The 20,557-nt window shown below is 40.6% G+C and overlaps 3 protein-coding genes across 4 annotated transcripts in view; 1 reads left to right on the top strand and 2 right to left on the bottom strand.

The window, feature by feature from the left end:
• itsn2a (intersectin 2a) overlaps nucleotides 1-5,173 on the bottom strand; it is a gene marked incomplete at its 3' end in the record, with an annotated part of 38,746 nt that extends 33,573 nt beyond the window's left edge. Inside the window, exon 1 of the mRNA XM_083934707.1 lies at nucleotides 5,059-5,173. The remainder of the gene's footprint in view (nucleotides 1-5,058) is intronic.
• Nucleotides 5,174-9,246: 4,073 nt separating this feature from the next.
• Nucleotides 9,247-16,367, bottom strand: ddx1 (DEAD (Asp-Glu-Ala-Asp) box helicase 1). The gene is made up of 26 exons (XM_083934648.1): nucleotides 16,326-16,367; nucleotides 16,152-16,203; nucleotides 15,966-16,029; nucleotides 15,855-15,884; nucleotides 15,656-15,749; nucleotides 15,398-15,445; nucleotides 15,215-15,298; nucleotides 14,893-14,976; nucleotides 14,712-14,788; nucleotides 14,550-14,622; nucleotides 14,352-14,428; nucleotides 14,148-14,262; nucleotides 13,748-13,886; nucleotides 13,399-13,459; nucleotides 13,172-13,270; nucleotides 12,957-13,046; nucleotides 12,644-12,832; nucleotides 12,077-12,128; nucleotides 11,777-11,923; nucleotides 11,574-11,665; nucleotides 11,415-11,487; nucleotides 11,169-11,241; nucleotides 10,680-10,722; nucleotides 10,493-10,588; nucleotides 10,100-10,220; nucleotides 9,247-9,877 (listed from the first exon to the last, which is right to left on the bottom strand). Exons 1-26 carry the CDS (start codon nucleotides 16,339-16,341, stop codon nucleotides 9,747-9,749), a joined length of 2,220 nt encoding a protein of 739 aa, XP_083790774.1. The 5' UTR covers nucleotides 16,342-16,367; the 3' UTR covers nucleotides 9,247-9,746.
• Nucleotides 16,368-16,646: 279 nt separating this feature from the next.
• Nucleotides 16,647-20,557, top strand: part of nbas (NBAS subunit of NRZ tethering complex) — a 160,437-nt gene continuing 156,526 nt past the window's right edge. For both annotated transcript variants that reach the window (XM_083933595.1, XM_083933596.1), the window contains exons 1-3: nucleotides 16,647-16,745; nucleotides 17,220-17,271; nucleotides 18,633-18,669. In XM_083933595.1, coding sequence (XP_083789721.1) covers nucleotides 16,653-16,745; nucleotides 17,220-17,271; nucleotides 18,633-18,669 — 182 coding nt within the window. In that variant the 5' untranslated portion in view covers nucleotides 16,647-16,652. The remainder of the gene's footprint in view (nucleotides 16,746-17,219; nucleotides 17,272-18,632; nucleotides 18,670-20,557) is intronic.

Below are 20,557 nucleotides of genomic sequence, written 5' to 3'. Positions count from 1 at the left end.
GGCTTTGGCTCTTATTGGCATAATACAGATCATTGAATACAAATGTAAATAATTCTTTTTAGTATTATTTTGTATTTACTATTCAAATATTTTTTTTATTAGAAATGTAAATATGAGTCTTTTTGTGGATATAAATATTTGCCTTATTAGGCATACGTTAGTATTTCTTATAAGAAACATAAACCTTATATATCTTCTTAGGAATGGGACTATTTTTCTTATTGGGACTTTTATTTCTCATCAAGTAGGCATCCGAATATATGTAAGAACAAAAGAATGATACATTTTTTTTATGACAAATATACATATGTGTCTTATTGGGGATATAAATACTTGATTAGGAATAAAATATGCATCATTAGGAATACAAATATTTGTCTTAATATGAAACATACATGTTTGTCTCATTGGGGATATCAATACTTGACTTATTATGAATAACAATATGCATTATTAGCAATACAAATATTTGTCCTATTACAAATATAAATATTTGTCTCATTGGGGGTATTAATACTTGTCCCAATAGGGGGTATAGAAACGTGTCACAAGAGCTTGTCACCAAGGGCATTTCTTATTCAGTTGAATATTAAAATGCATATACACTGTATGCACACATGTATCTGCTATGCACACACAAAATAAAGAGCTGTGGATGTATTGAGTGCATTCTGCATCCACTGTTGCTGGTGGGCAGGGAGCCTGGCCCACCTGATGAGACTCCTCTATGGGAGGTCCCAGGAGGTGGATGGGATAGATGAGCCCATGCAGGTACTACTTTCAGATCGGAATGAGAGCCATTTTTTTTTTAGCACTATAGCATGACAGGCCCTGCCACAGACAAACCCTCTGCAGATGGAGTTCCACGTCTATTCTATGGCCCTCTTGATTTTCCTTGCCATTTATCCTCTTCCTTTGCTAGATCAGTTTCAATCCAATTGCTCCGGCAACACACTCCCCATATTCTTGATCATTTGCTTCCTACATCTTCACATTGAAAATGTGCACTGCTTTATGTCTAGATGTCTTTTACTTAGCCTTTTCACCTCACGCTCAGTTTCCTGTTCCTGCAGTTTCTCATCCCATTATCAGTAGCAACTCTTTCAATCCTGTTCTTCACATTCTGTTAGTCCCTATACTCAGATCCACCCCTTTATGTCCAATTGTTTCATCCATCTACTGTATCTAGAAGCCTATAGCTAACAAGCAAGGTTTCTCAGCAGATGTGATTCCTGTCAGGTCGAAGCAATCTCCTCTCTGCTTTCACCGAATCATTCCGTCACACACTTTTTTTTTTTTTTTTACCTCACTTCACTCTCCACCCTACAGTATATTTTCCATTTCAGCTTCCTACTTTTTATTCATCACTCACTCGAACATGCATCCCATATACAGTATGACTCCCACCCAATTCCTTTCATCTCTTCCGCCCCTTCTGCTCTTGTTACACTGTTGCTCCATCACTGGCTTTCTCTCTTTTCCGTGTGAATTCCTGGAGGGGCACACTGTGGTCGTTGTAGTATAAATCATTCTCTGCACATGCCGACACTGCCAATTACTTAAGAGCAATGAACCGCTCACTGCGATGCGTGCGCCTGCGTACACTTGGACACATGCGCTCGTGCGTGTGTGCAAGTTCACGCGCGACGTGACAAATTAACAACAAACACACTCACAAGAAAGGACACAAGCAAACGATAGGCCTATGGCATTCAAAGTGTAAAAGCCAGAAATCCATCCAAGAAAAAAACAATACAAAGGAAGCAATTACGCAGAAAATCTTGTTCATCACACCAAAGTAACACTTGGATTTAGACACTGTATCAACCCATAGTGCTTAGTAACCACTAGCATTACGCTACCAGTTTAGCTAGTAATGTGGCGCACCATAGTTATTATCACTTGGTCACGTAATTTGAGATATTGTATTTTTGTGAAATCGACTACATTCCATATTGTCTCTGTATTCTCTCAAACTAGCAAATTTTGAAACTAGCAAGTGAGCTATGCTAGTTCCTAGGTTTGAAACTAGCTAGTGAGCTAGTGAGCTAAGTGAGCTATTTACCAAGTTTGATACTAGCTAGCTAGTGGGGGTCATGTTCCTAGGGTCCTATATTCCCAGAGTCATATGTTTCTTGATATAAACTAACATTGTAAGAAAATGGTAAGGCTAGCTAGGCCTACACGGTTCGAATTACAACCCCCCCCCCCTCAGTTGACAAGAGGCCAAGTAGATATGCAGATATTGCCAGTAAAAACATTATTGGGTCAACTATTGATTTATAAAACGAGATAACACAAAAGCATTCTCTTAATAGCCCCTTGAGCTATGCAGGTGTTTACATGTGTTTAATGTAAATACTGTATGCGTGTGCCTTACGCTCCCTTGTGTAAAGACTTTGTATGAAGGTATTGAGCAGACTCTCATCCGCCCTCATACACAAACACTTTTGTACCCTGAGGTGTGTGTGGTTTAAAATACAAGATAGTATCTGGGTCTCCTAACTGCTATTGGTTACATTAGAGAGCCTTCTCTGTTCAAACAGGGCACATCCTGGATAAGAACAACACAGAACAAACACAATGCGTAGGGGACACCCTCTTCATCAACACCGACAGCACCTTCAGAGACTCAAAACTAAACGTCTCACTGACATGTGCTTGTCATTCCTAAAGCACTTCTGAAAATACGCCTTTTTGATTTGATTAAGTTCATTTCCTGATGATGTTATGTTGCAGAGAGAGAGAGAGAGATTTGATGCTTCTTCAAGTTACGCCAGTTCCAAACGTCTGAACAAACATCATCTACAAATACGCATAAGAAAGATTAATGAATGTATGTTCAGAACTGGAAAACTGTATGAATTTAGACTAATGTAACCCTATTGCGTTTCTCAGAATGGTGCATGGTGGAACAGGTGATATGGCGAGAGCGTTTCTGGAATATGTTTTCATTTCAAAAGCGTGATATAAAGACTATAAATCAACTCAACCATTATTTAATTAACAAAACAGTCTTGCCTCAAGGACAGGTCCAATGACTAGATTTTTCCCGGGGCTTTCAACCCGTTATTACATAATAGAAGTTCCACGTTTAGATTAAGCGATTAAGGCTTGATTAAATATTGGACAAGGGACTTTTGGGGTCCCAGGGGCAGAACAGCTTATAAAGAGTCTCTGTGTCGAACTCTAGTTTAAAGATCTTCTCTCATTTAGCAAAAGCTGCAGCCTGGGCAGTAATAGGAGTACCGTGAGTACTTGAAGGTGGCAGGGTACATACACAATGCATTGAGGGTTGGTGGCCAATAGGAGACCGCAACAGATGTTTGACCACGTAGCGGGGACACCCTTCTCCCTCCAGCATTGATGGTGTACGGATGTTTAAAAATGCCACATGTGGCACTTTTTGATTTGGTGAAAAGTGTTAGTCTCTTTAAGGGCCAGTGGTTTGCTGACCCACTGCACTGAGGGAGAAAACGAATCAAAGAACCTTTGACTGTGCCCTGCCCTGCATGCTGATTGACACCTGTGCGCGCCGCACTGGCCCGTTCGGATGTGTGCATGAATGTGTTGGCCTGTGCACACAAGTGTGTCGGACGCACACTCCTCAGACAGAGGGGGACCCTGTTCTAGCAGACACAGCCCAGGAAGCTTTGCTGAGCTTGAGGAAGAAAGAAGCCTGTGTGTGTACGTGTATGCTGTATGTGTATGTGTGTGTATGTGCTTGTATTTTATGCCTATTCACAAGAGCTCAGAAAGACACAAAGACACCCACACACCTTCCACTGTTGTGCTGCAGGTGAAAATCGGGGACGCTTCCACCAGACATCTTATATTTATCCCTTTTGTGGGTCAGCTCTAGCAATGATTCACCAGAGCCTCTTTTACCTCCTTTACACTCCCAAAACTTCACACACACTCAACAGCATGTCCTTTCTTCCTCAGCTTCCTACCTTTGGGCACAAGATTTCTCCTCTTGACTTCAGTATAATTAGCCTTCATATTCACATAACCCTGACTGTCACATGGAATTGGACCCTAAAAGTCCATAAACCCCCACTTTTAACAAAACAGTTGCATGTTTTTGTGAGTGTGTGTGTGTGTGTGTGTGTTATGCAGTGCTTCTTTTCTTGGCAGGTGGATGTGCAACAGTCTCTTGCTGGGATAAGGCCAGATGTCATTGGGAACTGCAGTTACGGTGGACTTTGCCACTTCAGCAAAGACAGCCTCCTCTTTCTGTATTCACTGAGAGCAGCAGAACAAACACAAAAACAAATGCACACACACACACACACACACACACACTAGGCAATCTCTATAATTAGTCTATACTGCAGTGAATGAACAGGAGCACGGATAAACTGCTTATCTTGCCCCAATCCCCTCATGGAAGAATGGAAAACTGCAGCGATGATAAACTATCTAAACATCTGATAACACCTTGCATTTCAACGCTCCGAGCTCCAGAAATGTCCTGGTGATTTATATAAAGATAAGGATGGTCATATTATGAGTTAGGTTGGATTATTATGGAGACTTTAAAGAGCACTCTGCAATTTCCAGTGAACACACCTCTGGAGTTGTACATATTTTTGGCCATAACATAATAAAGCCATTGCTCACTGCCTATTTTGTAGCAGGTTATATGCTAAAATTAAATAAATAAATAAATAAAGCATTCATCACACCATATATGCACTTGATACTGTCACTGACATGACAACATAGAGGGGATTAGCAGACAACAGCCCTTATTCCGGTCATTTAAAATAGATTTGATCCTAAGTGTGATTATGGTAATATGATGAAATGCAAATAAGCATTTTCACATATAAATAAAACGTCACAGACATATTCCCAGCCACATACAGGGTGTTCTTCATCTGACACGCAGACAAAAGGCGATCACTCGGGCTCAGTGACAGGTGTCAGGAATTCACATCTTTCTATAGTGCAGACAAACGTGTGTGACATCCAGATCACACACCACACTGTCGGTGCGCTGCACTGTTTCGCCTTTTTAATCAAGGATTGGATAAAGCAGGACATCCCACTTACCCTCCAAAGAAGAGAAAAGGTGAAAACAAACCAGCGACCGTGTCCGACATGGGTTACATCCCGTCCTGTGATGCACATTAAAAAATCATTTCTGGGTATTTACCTGTTGAGGTCGAACAGCGGCGGTGATCTGACATCCACACTGGCAAATGAAGCTGCCGAGAGAGGGAGGAGCCGATCCGGCAAACCGGGGTGGGTGTGGACTGGAAATGGGCGTCTCTCCCTCTCCAGAGAGTCAAGTCACACACAGTTACTTCCGGGCATGATTTCTACAATAAAACTCCCAGGCTGAGGCCACATTTTTGAGATATGAGATGAGATAAAACCCAATGTAACAGAACTTAAGTGTTCCAGTCTACTCCCCTCCTCTTTATTAGTGGTGATTCAGTTGTTTTATCACCGCCTGAGCATCTTCATTCTCAAAAATGTTCCAGTACAGGATATTTTAAAATGAAACCATTGGTCATTTCCCCTTTACAGTATTTATGTTTGGATAACTGCAACGCAATTTGGTTTTTCATTCATTAATCTTCAACCGCTTGTCCCTGACGGGGTCACGCGGGCGTGAGGCGGGGTCCACCCTGGACAGGACGCCAGTCTATCGCAGGGCACATAGAGACAAACAGAGACAGACATCCATTTACACCTGGGGCAATTTTAGAGTCATCAATTAACCTAACACGTGCATGTTTTTGGATGGTGGGAGGAAACCGGAGAACCCGGAGAAAACCCACGCAGACACAGGGAGAACATGCAAACACCACACAGAAGGGCCCTAGTCTGGTTGCGAACCTGGAACCTTTTCGCTGTGAGGCGACAGTGCTAACCACTACAGCCCAACTTGGTTTTTCATCCATCATTCATTTTTTTGTGTTTAATAGTTGCAATTATATCTGTTAATTATAACAAAGAGATATAATTGACTGTGGCTCAGTGGAAGAGTGGGTTGTCCTCCTTTTCGAGAGATTGGTAGTTCGATCCCCACCTCACCCGGTCCACATGTCGAAGTGTCCTTGGGCAAGACACTGAACCCCGAATTGCTCCTCGTGCTGCGCATGGGTGTGTAAATGTGGTGTGAATGGTTACACTAGATTAGATGGTATTCAGATGTCCACTGCCGTGACAAACACTGTGAAAGCGCCTTGAGTAGTCAGAAGACTAGAAAGGCGCTATATAAGTACAAGTCCATATACCATTTAATTAATGTCCTTTTCTAACCTAGAACATTTTAGATTCCTGTAGTGAACCCAAATGTCTCTATTGTTAATATGAAAAACATTAAACATGATTGATCCTTAGCAGACAGGTTTTGCATGAATATAGGCTTAATTCATCCAGTTTCAGCACAGCAGGACACTAGGTTAAGTGTGCTGTGATATATTGTCACATAGGAGAGCACTAGATCAGATGCCTTGATTGGATCTAACCAATAACTTGCAATCATTGGTATCCACTTTCATTTTCTGTATAGCAACACCTAAAGACTTTTACTTTGAAGGCACAACTACTTGATCTTGTTGCTCTGGCTAGGCAGTCTGACAGGTCAAATCAGAACTACTATAAGAGGTATTGGATCCAACCACACTAACTACTGAGATGCACTTGTGTACTTAAGTGGCAAGAGTCAAAGTTGTACAATACTGTGCAATCAGAGTAAAAAAACAAACAAAAGGGGTGTAACCATATCATTTTGTTCAGCTGACTTTGCATCATTTCCCTTTTTACTATCTGGCTTTTATAATGAGTGAATCCCTCTGAGATGCAGTTACAGTATCTGTGGTTAATTGCATCTCTCTGGTTTATGAGCTTTGCAGAGACTGGAAGGGTTTTTTCCTGCCCCATAGGAAACCAGAAGAAAATTGCTGGTGTAGAGTACCACCAACCGCCCACTTTGAGTATTACAGTTGAGTTAACCTGACTGACCCTGGTACTTTTACTGCGTTGAGGATTTATGACAGATTGAGATAGGACAGCTGATGTTTAATACTCTTAAAGTATAAGTTAAGCAGTGACGAGCAAACATAAAAGATCAGAGAGATTTATCTGCAACTTAACCTATTTGGTACAAGTTCATAGCTTTTGAAAAGAACACGCAGAAGTAGACAGGATGCTTTCAAAACTTTATAGAATGAACTAAAACAGCAATTATCAGAGATCGAGATCGGGGTTATGGTTATTTCACAAATTGTGTCGCAAATTGTGACAAAGTGCGGACACACAAATCTTTGCAGCTTTACAACACAACACCAAGACATGAAGTTTTTAGAATCAACAAATCTCAACATTTTCAAGTGTTTTCTACTTTAAAAAAATATGAAAGTATGCAGTCAGAATGCACTAAGAAATATAAAGTTGAAAAACAAGTTTATTCGCCCCAAACAAACAAGGAAAGACTTACTTAGATCGGTCTCTCCTAGAGGACAAGTGCAGTTGCTCTCTGTTCCTATTTTCTCTTGTTCCATGTCACATTCATTGCCAGTATCTGAGTCTAGATCAGACTCTCCTAGAGGACAAGTGTAGCTGTTCTCAATTTCCATTTCCTCTTGTTCCATGTCACACACACCTCTGGTCAATCGCTTCAAGTCCAGTATTTTTCTCTCTCCTGATTTTGCTGTCACGTGTCGATTCAAACCTATCTCTGAGCAAATTGGAAAGCAGTTTTTTACTTTACTTTGACAATTTGTCTTTGATTTTACAACATTGATATCATGACTTGGTAGTGTTGTTCTTTCCTCCTTTGTTTGCAGTGCCAGCTTTCTATTTTTGATTGCTTCCTTCCATTCACTTCCCTGCATGGCAGCTGCCCTTTTGAGTTTACCTAGATGCCCTGGTGGTCTGTGACGAAAATGGCTGGATAACAAAAACTTCACTGAACCAGACTGGCTTGTCATCCATATGCTGTCGCTCTGCGGAACAGCTGTGCAATATCCACGCCTTGCCTCTGCACGCCAATGTTGAAGTTTTGTTCAAGAATGGCATGAATGATCTTATTTTTTGTTGCACACAATTTTTTGAAAAAAAGTAGCCCCTTCATTCATAATCCCAAATGGCAATACATGCGTGTTAAGCTTGTCTTTTGCTTGGTCTTTGTCCACACATAGGTTCAAACCTATTATTTCTTGCAATGTGGGTAACTGTCCATTATTGTTTTTTCTATGTCTGAGAACTGAGATGACTTTTCCTGTTCAGGCCTTTTTGCTGTGCAGTTTTCATCAGCAGAGACTGTGTCAGTCATGGTATGTGGATGAGGATGATGCATATGACCAGGGACAGATTCTTTCCGAAGAAGCTTATGATTTCTGTCTTGATAGCATTTGGGGCAATATGTAGTTTCCTTGTAAGTAGGTTCTTGTAGGTACCTCATATCGGGCAGTTCAAACAGCATTTTCATTTGAGAATTGCTGTGTTTTTTATGTGCATTCAGTCTAATTTTATCCATAGTTTGCTGTGCAGAGGCACTGCGATATAGCTCACTGTCTAAATCAAGATGAAAATTATACTCCAGTATCTCTGTGATGAAATGCCTTTGAGCTGATAGCAGTGATTCGGCAAAAGTGTTCAATTCAACCATGATGCCATTGGTCAGTAATTTGGGATCAAGGTTTAGTTTTACTCCAGATCCTACACTGAAATCAATATTTCATTTCTTGCTTCTGAATAAGAATACAGTGGGCACTGTTCTACATGGGGTATTGAGAAGATCTGCTGAATATGATTGGCCCGCAATTTCCACAGCATTAAATGTAGCTCATTCTGATGTTCGATATCAGGGGAATTCCCTACATCTTGGTCTAAGTTTGCAGCCTGGGAAGAACCAGCGCTACATACATCTGAATTGTGGTTGTCCTGGTAATCATGTGTTGAAGAGTCTTTTCTTGTGCCCTTTTAATTTCTTGTAACCTTTTACACAAGTTGTTAGATTATTTAGCTTGACTATAGCAGGGATTCACGCAACACTACTTCTGGCAAGGTCAGAATCTTCACCTTGTACATCAAAATGGAAGTTGTTTTTGTTGTTTTAAAGAAATAAAATCACATCAGCGATGGCCATTTTTAATGAAACCATTTCTGCCTTTTAGAATTTCGCAAACGTAACTTCCAAACACTAAAGGTATTCAACATAATAGGACCCAAAACTGATGGAGATATCCCCTTCCTGTGTGGTGAGTGAAATATAATAAACACAAATGGATTGAGTTACAGTTTATTTCAGGAAAGAAATCACCCAGCCACTTAAATAAATTACCCAGCCATTTAGCCAATTAGTTGATAAGGAAACTTAAATATTTCATTGAACCATGTCAATCATTAAAGAAAACACAAAATCCAACATATCAGGGTGTCAAGAAGTACATTGTTTTCTTTAAAGCAGTGCAGTGGATTCCTTTGAGAGTGAGTTTCTCAAAATAAGAAAGGCCAGTCTTGCCAAGCACCAAATCGCAAATTGATAACTTCGCAGATAACAAAAACATGACACATATACAGAGGTGCAGGTATCCTCTGGACACCGACTGTAGAGAAGATTCATCCATTGAAATATCGGTATTTTTGCAGTAATTTACCAGTTATGTTTGTATGTTGAAATATAACAGCACACTGCTGCTTGGTTGTATCCTGTTGGTGCAACATGTGAAAATTCTTTATTCTGTATCAGTGCGGCCTAAAGTGTTACGTTAGTTGGGGTGCGTTCAGAAGGCTCTGAAAAGCTGGTTTGGCATGTATCCCAGCTGGAGGAAGGAAGATTGGGCTTCTCTCTCAAGGACAGCCAGCTCCTGGACCGTCGGGGCCAGGTCCTCCACATGACCCTTGTAGTTACCACCTTGGTAAGGGCAAAAGGTTTGTTTGTTTGTCAAGCTCAACATAAAAGCAGTGAACGTAAAATGTGTTCAGTCAAGTTACCATTCAGCCCATGCAATAGTTAGATATTTTGTACACGAAAATCTGTACTGGATGATTAATTACTATTCATAAAGCAAAGCTACCTGTGTGGCTAAAATTCAACATGCTTGTACCCAGTCATCACTGAGTGTATATTACATACCTCCCAAAGCCTTACGCTGACCATAGGTGACCTTTCCATCAAAATCATCCAAAGGTACTTTGATGTCTGGCTCACACTGGGTGATGGTGCACTTTAGATGATCCTCAATATCTGACAGCAGCTGTGGTTAGGGGAAAAGGAGAAAATAACACAAGTAGAATTGATAGGGAGTGTGAAATTATTTCATATTGTGACAGGGGAGAAGTGTGTACTTGAGGTTTCAGTTCTTCCAAAATATAGAGAACGTTTCCTGCTCACTAGGATTTCATTATGAATTCATTAGACTTCACATCAGACACACCCTCCTTACCCAAGGGTGCCGTTTCTGCCAAGATGACAAATCGCAACATTTACTTTCTGCCTCAGCGCAATTGACTTAGTTTCTGTGTTCACCTCTTTCTCGTTGTACCAGATGGTGCAACCTCCATCCTCCTTGAGTCGGGTGTTGTAGCAACCTCTGCCTCGGTTCGCACAAACATGGTACCACACCTGCACATATAGAAAACTGAAATTAGACTCATTTTAAAAAACTATGCGTGATCAAAATTAATTATCAGTGTATTTCTATAATCCATCCTACCTTCTCCTTCTCCATGGCAACCAGGGAGATGGCCAGTCCCATTCTGCAAGTTTAAAGGAAAGGAGACGATCTGAACTTTATTGTCAGTAAGTCCATATTATAATTTATTGTCTTTCAGTTGAATAAAATCATGATTATCATGACATTTTAAAGTATATTATGGGAAAATTTCTGCAGTGAAGATTAATTTGATATGCGATTTTACGAACAAAAAAAAGGATAAAAGAGGACTAAAAGGGGCAATTTGAGAGCGCAGACCGTCCGCCAAGGCTGTGCCCCATCTCATAAAAGAATTCAAATCAATTCAATTTTATTTATAGAGCCAAATCATAACAAAAGTTATCTCAGGACACTTTACAAACTAGGTAAAGACCACACTCTATGACTTGTTTAGGATTTACATAGACCCAACAATTCCCCCGTAGAGTACGGTGGCAACAAAAACCTTCCCTATTACAGGCAGGAACGTCAGACAGACCCAGCTCTTACCTCTCAGCTCTTCCAACTCTGCCGATGCGATGGACATAGTTCTGCTTCTCATCTGGGAGGGTGACATTAATCACTGGAGAAAAAAAAATGGAGAAAAAAAAGATTGTACATTGTAAGAAATGATGGCAGAGACTTTTAAATACAACATTTAGCTACGTATTCTTTAATAATGAACACTGTATATAATCAGCGTTTGTAAAGGTGTGTGGGGGTGTACATATTATAATGGAAATCTAATATGTTTACCATAAGGAACTCCGTGAACGTCGATTCCTCTGGCAGCTACGTCTGTGCAGACCAAGAGCCTCACTTCTTTTTTCTGAGAACAAAAGATCGTCAAATATCCATATGACTAGTTGTTGTTGTTGTAATTCGTAAAAGGGTATTAATAAGTTGCTCTTTTACCTTGAAGCGCTCCAAGTTAATTTTCCGATCATTGGGCTTGCGATCACCATGGAGACAGACACAAGACAACTGGTGGCCTTTACTGTTGGGACCTTAAGAAAAGTTGAGAAGTCAAACAGCATGCAATGGGATGATCCCCCTTTTAAAACGTCTGTCCAGTTATGGCTAAAAAGTAAAATCTCATTGGTACTAATTCCTCCTACCTCCTCCTTGCTGAATGAAGTACTGTTCCATGTTGTCACAGTCAATCTTGGTGCGACAGAAGACTATGGCCTGGTCCATCTTGTGCTCTTTGATGGCCCTCACTGTGTACTCGCCCTTCAGCACCTTGATGGCTTCTGACCACATTTCTAAAACACACACATACACGTTTTTGTTCTTAATCATGACTATTCATAGAAGAAATGCCTTTATCGAATTTGTGTTGTTGATTATGTGATGTGCATTGATAAGAGATGCCCCTCAAACACTATATTTAAACCATCAAACTGTGCTGCTCTTACCTGCGGAATTGGCTCCAGGTCTGGTGTTATCTTTAGCATGGACTTCATCAGTCTATCCAAAGCGAAACAGAACAAAAAGAGAAAAAAACAACTTTGTAAACACATTAATCCCCCCCTGAACCACATGAGCCGCTTATAGACTTGAAAGGCATTTGGAAGGTTTTTTAAATGAATAAAATCGCCAAATTTACAGCATTAATCACACCCAGAAACTGTAAAAACAGACATTATCGTCAAATTTTGTGGGTGTTATAATGCAAAAAAAGTCAAGAGTTCTCGCTACTTCTAGTGATGACTGTGCTGTTTCCAAAGAGGTGCAGGACTTAATATTGCAGTGAAAAACGAGAATAAGTAAAAGTGACAGGAGCAAAAACACTGTGAAACTGCTTTGGGTTCAGAGGGTTAATCTAAACTGAGATAAACAACAACAACATAAAAGTTTTAAATGTGTTGAATCAGCAATAATGCTTCAACAGCATAGTGCTTCCATGCTGCATTTGACCCCCTTATAACTCAGACTATGTCACCATGTCACTGTGCGTCTTTGGACCGATATGGGGAACTTACCCGGATGTGGTTCTTGCCCAGGCGCTCCCAGAGGCTATCTTTCTTGGGATTGACAGGCACAACCACATGGTGGACAGTCTCGGGAACGGAGTCCTCGCCCTTCAGGTCCACCCAAGTGGGAAAGTGCATGATCCGCTCAGACAGCTTCTTTACGTCAAACGAATGCAGCGTGGCTGAACAAACAATCACCTGGAAGAGAAGGTCTCAAATTGAAGCAGATGGACACAACTGACATGGTTCACTTGGACTTCACTCATCTCACGACCACAATTTCTATACTTTTATGCCACTTGCTATGCTAGCTGAGCGTTACCTGCAGTCTCTTGCCGTCAGAAGTGACCTGGGGGATTTTATTATGGATCCTGTTGATAAAGTCTGTGTAGCCTGCGGACAGTAGGCCATCCTGAGGGATGCAGAGAACACAGACGAATATAGAGTGAATTCAGGGATTGTTATGCTATGTGAATCGACCATAAAAAAAACAGTATTTGTACTTTGTAGGCTGTAAATGCTCCTGACAGTACATACACACTCATCCAGGACTAGAAAGCGGACTTGGGACAGACTGAGCTTCCCAGTGGATATGAGGTCATCCAGTCTGCCAGGTGTTCCCACCACAATGTCAATCTAATCATAAGATGATACAAAGTGCAAAAAATAAGCAGGAAAAGAGGAGCAAGGTTAAAAAAAGGCTGTTAGTTAAAACTACTTTCAGTAAACTCAATTAAATTCATAAATGAGTACATGTCACATACTCCCTGTTCCAGAGCAGCCATCTGGTCTTTGGCAGCCACACCGCCAATCACCAGCAGGTTCCTGTATCAACAGATTACTGTGTATTAGTGTCAACATTTATAATTAAGAACTGGCTCCATCTACTGCTATGAAACAAGAATTACATGTATACTGGAAATGATGCAGGCAAAAGCAGCATGCTGTGACTTACAGTAATACTTACTGTACTAACAGTGTTAAAAATGCTGCATGAATTTTGTTGTGGCTCAGTATCACTGGTTATACCTACACACGCATTTTCTGCACAATTCACGGTTTTCTGTTATTTGAGCCAATCATCCGTCGATCACCGGCTCTGTGATGTCATACCTGAGTTTGGGGTTCTCCACATATCTCCCACATTGGTTGACATTGTTGAGGGTTTGTTCGGCCAGTTCTTTAGATGGCTCAATGATCAGGGCTTTGGGTGCGTTGGACGATTCTTTCGCCTGACTCACTTTGGCAGTGCCTGCACGAACACAGAGTAAAGACAACTCAACACTGGAATACACCAGTGGCATTGTCTTAGTTGTGATGAATAGGTGACGTGTATTAGCAATGGCAAAAATGTAGCCCTGTTACCTAACAATGTCTTAACAGAAGAAGGCATTTATTGTGAAAACAACTAATGCACAATCTGGCCTAAACATTTAACAATCTCTGTTTATATATATAAGAGTATGATATCTATATCTTAATCATATTTGGTATATTTTTGGCATCCACACACCTGCCTGAGAAGATTTGACTGTGTGGCCCTCTGGCGCCTGGTTCAGGGCAACAAACCCACTCTTAGGGGCATGTTTAAAGTCTTCTCCTCCAAAGTTGAACTTCAGCTCTGCATTCTGGTACACCGATAGGGAAATGATAAATTAATATGGTGGTAATCTGGCACCTGTTGAGTTTGTTTTTTACAGTCATTTTGAAGTGATACCTTGAGGACACAGGAGGCAAAGAAGGGCTGAGACTTCACATGTTGAGGGATATCAAAAGCCAAACCCAGGTCATTACCTGAAAGAAGCAAACAGAGTGAAGGGGGGAAGAAACGTGAGCATCTTTGCTATTTAACACTAAGCCCTGATGTGGTACATAATCAACATAATGAGAATCATAACTACTACTGACACAGTACCATTTTTAGTGAAGGATATTTGGCCCTTGTCAAGATCCAAGAAGCATCCGATAGTATCATGCATGGTAAACTCCTGCAAAGATCAAGATAACAAAGAGAGAACATGTTGGAAAAGTATCCTCAACTGTTTTCAAATCTAAGGATCCATTCATTAATTGTTACCTCTCCGTAACTGTCAAACTGCTTGTTGTTGGATTTCTTTCCAGTTCCACCAAAACCAAAACCATACTTATCCGTTCCTGAAAAGACATAAAAAGTTTGGGATTGTTTTCCTTTTTTACTATTCTGTCTGTTTTTTTAGCGGCTTAGGTTCTACGACATTGTGAAGAGTAGAACAACATACCCAAGTCCAGGGCTGCCTGACTGGTGGACCAGCCAATGCGACACAGACCCTGGTCATGGCAGGTCACCTCATAACAGTACTTTCCTGGACACAGACAGACATGAACAATGACATGAAACAGTTGCAAAGAAATAAACAACACTTTAATTGTTTTTTTGTAAGTCGACCCTGTGACAAGCGCTTGAAGATGGATGGATGGATAGATGGATGGATGGATGGATGAAAGAAATATTTGGTTCCTTGTGAAATGTGGTCTTGAAAACCTTATTTGTCTTGTTTTGAATCTCAATCGATGTCAAAAGTACTTGTGTTTATTACACACCTTTGGTGACCCCTTTTGTAGAGCGACAGCCATGCCACTCTTTAAACTCCCTGCTTTGGCAGCACAGACCATCTGGACCAATTGCTGTACAGGTGAAAAAGCAACAACAAAGTGACAAGGTAAAGGTAAGACTACCCTCCAGTGCTGAAAAGTGACATTACATGTTTATTTTTCCCGACTTACCAAAGGCTGTGCTGCGGTCATAAGGATTCATCTGCCAATTGTTGAAAACTGCAAAAACAAAGAAAAAGCATGTTAAACGTCTGCAGAGCCACTGTTTTTATAATTGTGTGTATTATAATGGATCCTCGATTATGATACTGGCCAGACTAGGTCTATTAAACCAGAGATTTCTGAACTATTTTATGAATGTGTATAGCGTGTATATCAAAGACACAGACAGGAAGCAAATAAGTCACTAATATTAGAAAGTGGTCTCACTAGCTCCTCCAGTCTTGACAGCTCTGCCCCCCTTTCCCTCCTGCTGATCCTTCAGGGTTTCATACACGATTTGGATCACTGGGATACTGAAGGCCTGAAGGATGACAAGTATTACACTTGAGCTTTGTTTGCATGTTACTTGGCGTGAAGTTTAAATGCAAACTGCAGAAGTAAAGCTGAGTGGATATCAAGTACTTACTCCTGTTTTACCGCTCCCAGTTTCTGCTGCCTACAAAACAAACAAAGATGTAAAACTTACAGGGCACATTTTCTGTGCAAGAGACAAACAGAAACATAGAGGTAAACTTACCATAAGTACATCTCCTCCACCAAGAATAAGGGGAATAGACTCTGCCTGGATGTCAGTAGGTAGCCTGAAATCCAATACACCAGTTCAGCAACAAGTAAAGGGTAACAACAAAATGAGCACGATACACGGCACGATTTAGCTACAGTGCCAAGGAAGCAGCCCAGGGTTATATTTAAAGTGACTTACAGCCAGTCCAGCTCCTCCACAGCCTGTGCGATTTCAGGCATTACCCCCATTTCTGTTGAACAAAATACACGATTTAACAGTTCTGTACATGCGCATAACTTTTAAAAGTCATTTAGAGCTAATGTAAATTAACGCATGAGACGTCAACATAATGAAACTGATATAAACCCTTACCAGAAAACGCTGCCATTATCACTACGCTACGAGTACAACTAAACCGGATGTAACGTCAACGTGCCGGGCTCGGTGCAACTCCTTTAGTAGACTTGCCTAGCAGCCCTGTGTCATTGGTTCCGGCTAGTGTACAAACTAAGTTCGCGAACTGCGGTACATATATTACCACACAAACCAAACAGAAGCACACATTTCTATGTTTTATCACATCATAGTAGGCAAAGTCACGCTATAAAACCGTGTCTCCTGAACTATATTTTTCAAACGCGCTTCTCTGATTTATTTTGTCCAGTGCTGGGCGCCGTAGACAGTTGACAGCAAGTAAACATGGCTGAAGAAAGCCTGATGGAAGGCGAAGATGAAAACATTTTGTACGATTTACTTATCATTACGGAATGGCCGACGGAGACGGACACTCAGGTCAGTCAGACTCACGTTTTCAGTTCAGTGTGTGCGTGTTTTGTTGAACATTTATTTGTCAAAATGGCCTCCCGAGAGACAACTCTTAATTTGTTGCATGGGGTCAGCCGCTCAAAGCCACGTAGCATACACAAATAGTTGCATTAGCTAAATCAGTATAGTCAAATTACATATTGGCATATAGTGTGGCTTTCATTTACCGACATACTCAGCTGTGTAATGGACATTTAAGCTCAATTTATAAGGCAGCATTCATATTTTACTCTATTTAGCCAATTATAGCCCCAAAGTGTGTGGCTAATAGACTAACTTTAGCGCTGTCATGCGTTAATTAAGTTACCATAGTGACAGGGGGGAAAGACTATCCATGACATGCTCATTTAATTTTACTGCGTAGTTCAATGTTAATGAATAATAACGTTAGTCACCCCGTCACAACTGATGATCTCACCTGCCACTTTCTATCATTTGCAGTTGCGGGGCAACAAGGAGCACAACACCTCAATTATTGCAAAAGCAGTGACGGGTAAGTTTTTGCACCCCGAGTCCTTGAACGTTTGTGAATGTGAGGAGGGAAAAAAAATTCAATTCAGTTCAGTTTTATTTACAGTGCCAAATCATAACAAAAGTTATCTCAGGGCACTTTACAGAGTAGGCAGAGACCACACTCTATGACATGATTTACATAGACCCAACAATTCCCCCGTGGAGTACGGGCCTAAAGTTTTTGTGCAAGAAAGTTCTTTTGATATTTTTCTTTTCTCAACATTTTAAGATAGGCTATGCATTTGTTTTGCTGTGCTAGAGACCACATAGTCTGTCATCATTGTGACACAGCACCATTGTTGTGAAACACAATTCAATTTAATCCAATTATATTCCTTTGGTTCACACATTAAAGCCTCGGTCTCTCTTTCTAGTTGTTGTTTGTGAGCTTCTCTAAAGTCTCCTAGTTCTGATTATAAAAAAAATCTCAGTGTTGTCACAGTTATTAACTTTGATCAAACTACGCTGTGTCAGGTCCTTGAATTCCAGGGAATTTGGCTTGAAAAGTCCTTTTTTGATTTCATTTTTAAACAGATGTGCGAACCGTGGCGTAGTTGGGATTAAGGTTGTCATGATGTAGTAATTTCATATTTCTATATTATACTAGCATGAAAAAACCAATACCTCTTATTGGAATTCAGCCATCATTCATCTCATTATTTACACGTATGCTTTTCCTGTTGTGACAAGTCAAATTGTCTTCTGTTGGAAAAGGCTTATTGTGTGTGTTGAGTTGACGCTTACATTCAGCAATCAACATACCCACTATGCGACACTTCAACATTTAGCTATATTTGTCTTGGTGGAGTTTAGGTTTGGCACCAAGCAAAGTAGGCCAGTAATTCAGCTGTATTTACTGTAGTGTATTCCGTGTTAGAGGATGGATAACATCTACATATCTAACCCAATCTGAACTAAAAAAGGGTGCATACTTATAGGCAGCTTCTCACAGACTGCTCAGTATGTAAGATTTAAAATTATGTAATACACATCAGATATGCAAATGTGCTTAGTCAAGGTTATGTTGGCATGACTATTGTAATACCAGAGTGTCTTTATAACCAAGAAAACTGTTTTCCCCCAAATGCTACAGTAGGAGGTGCTAGAATCATTGATAAACATGATCATCAGTCCTGGAAGGTGCTATGGTTTTGTATAGTTAGACATCCTTTGCCTGAACAGGGGTAAAGAGACTGACTTTCAGGTCCTATCGATCTTGGCTCTAGCGTCTGATCTTAATTTAGGATGTGACAAGAAACGGCCTTTACAATGATCATTAAAGTGTGTCATTATCACACATTACCATTATCATGCCTACTGACTAAGATATATTTCTTACAGGGCCATTCCGCTTAATCTTGCACTACTTGTGGTACAGGTAAGTTCATCATTATTATACTGAAGTACACATGACATGCCAATATTTAACCAGGGTAGAGGGCTAACATGCCACATGAAGCTGTGATTCATAGTGCTTATTAGCTATATGATTTGAAAAAACAGAGGTGATTTAATACATGTTGGACTACATCACATCATAAGCAGACATATTACTTTTAATGTCTGTCAACATGCTTGTTTAAATCAGCTACCTTCAGAATGCATGTGAGAATGTGTTTTTCAGGCAGTGATGACATACTATTTAAGGACCAGTAATAACGTGCTACAGAACGACTTAAAAATGTAATCAATAATAACTCTGTTCAGAACGCTTGTCTTGGTGATGTTTGTTTATGGTGAAATATCTGTCCGTCGGGGCGGCTGGTGGCTCAGTGGTTATGGCAGTCACCCCACGTAAAGAGGCTGAATGTCCTCGACGCAACGGCTGCGTGTTCGACTCCGACCCGTGGCCCTTTGCTGCATGTCCCCCCCTCTCTCTCACCACATTTCATATCTGTCCTCTATAAAGGCTTGGAAAAATGCCAAAAAATAATCTTAAAAAAATAAAATATCAATCTGTCTTATTGTGAATAATGGTTATAATAATGTTGTGTCATAAATGCTCAGCTACTTAAAAAGAAACGGATGCAGCTTTTTTACTTTGTGACATTCTAAATGCTCAGATGCGGCTTTGTTTAATTCAGTAAGAGCCATATTTGTTACTTCAATCATTTGATAAAAATGAGCCTATGCCTTTTAGATTTAACCTGGCAGTAAAATATGTGTAATTAGACAGCTATAACTTGTTCCCTAAACAAGTCTGCTAAAAAAATTATATATGTTTTCATAATAGATAGATATTTAGATAGATTACTTTTGGGGCTTTTTGCCTTCATGGGATCTTAGCATTGAAGTTTCACAGGAGACAACATGCAGCAAAGGGCCGCAGGTCACAATCTAACCTGGGCTGTTTTAGTGGTAATGACTTTGAATATGGAGCATAGGTTAAAAGTGTCAGCAACATGGTCCCAAGCTAAGGTCCCCCCTCTCCAACCTCACCATCGAGGAGAGCAAAGCAGTAGCAGCACTGAGCAAAGACCACAACATCACAATCCTTCCAGCAGACAAGGGTAGATGCACAGTTGTTCTCAATACAACTGATTACCAGGCAAAGATCTCTGCACTACTCAGTGACTCTAACACTTACGAAACTCTAAAACGTGACCCTACCAGCGGTTATAAAAAGAAGCTTATAGAGTATCTACAACAACTACAAAAAGAAGGGGTCATTGGCAAATCCCAATATTACAGGCTCTATCCCCAGGACTCAACCCTATGCTTATATGGACTCCCAAAAATCCATAAGAAGGGGCCCCGCTCAGGCCCATTGTCAGCAGCATAAACCCGGTCACTCACAACATTGCCAAGGACATAGCCAATATCCTGGCACCAATGGTGGGCAACACCCAACACTACATCTAAAACTCCATAGATTTTGTGAACAAAGTCCGAAACTTAAAAATGGATCCAGATGACCCCACGACAAGACTTTGAACTCCTTCAAAGGAGTAACACCGAGCCATTGGTTCAGATATGTGGACGACACATGGGTTTAAATCCAAGGAGGTGCAAACTTTTACCGAACATATAAACGATCTCTACATTGGAGAGACAAAACAACCATAGCATAAACGCATGGCCCATCACAGGAGAGCTCATTCCTCAGGCCTGGACTCTGCTGTCCACTTACATCTCAAGGAGAAAGCCCACTCCTTTGATGACAACAATGTCCACATCCTGGACAGAGGGGATAGATGGTTTGAAAGAGGAGTAAAAGAAGCCATCTATTTAAAAGTAGAGAAACCAACGCTAAACAGAGGAGGAGA

The sequence above is a fragment of the Echiichthys vipera genome (genome assembly GCF_963691815.1).
Source record: "Echiichthys vipera genome assembly, chromosome: 19".
NCBI classification, from domain to species: domain Eukaryota; kingdom Metazoa; phylum Chordata; class Actinopteri; order Perciformes; family Trachinidae; genus Echiichthys; species Echiichthys vipera.
This window is presented reverse-complemented; position numbering and strand designations above follow the sequence as displayed.

Coding starts and splice junctions, on each gene's coding strand:
- ddx1 (XM_083934648.1), bottom strand. Junction 15,750..15,854: donor CTGGGAGCGGTAAAACAGGA/GTAAGTACTTGA, acceptor GTCATCCTTCAG/GCCTTCAGTATCCCAGTGAT. Junction 11,242..11,414: donor CGTTCACGGAGTTCCTTATG/GTAAACATATTA, acceptor TTTTTTCTCCAG/TGATTAATGTCACCCTCCCA.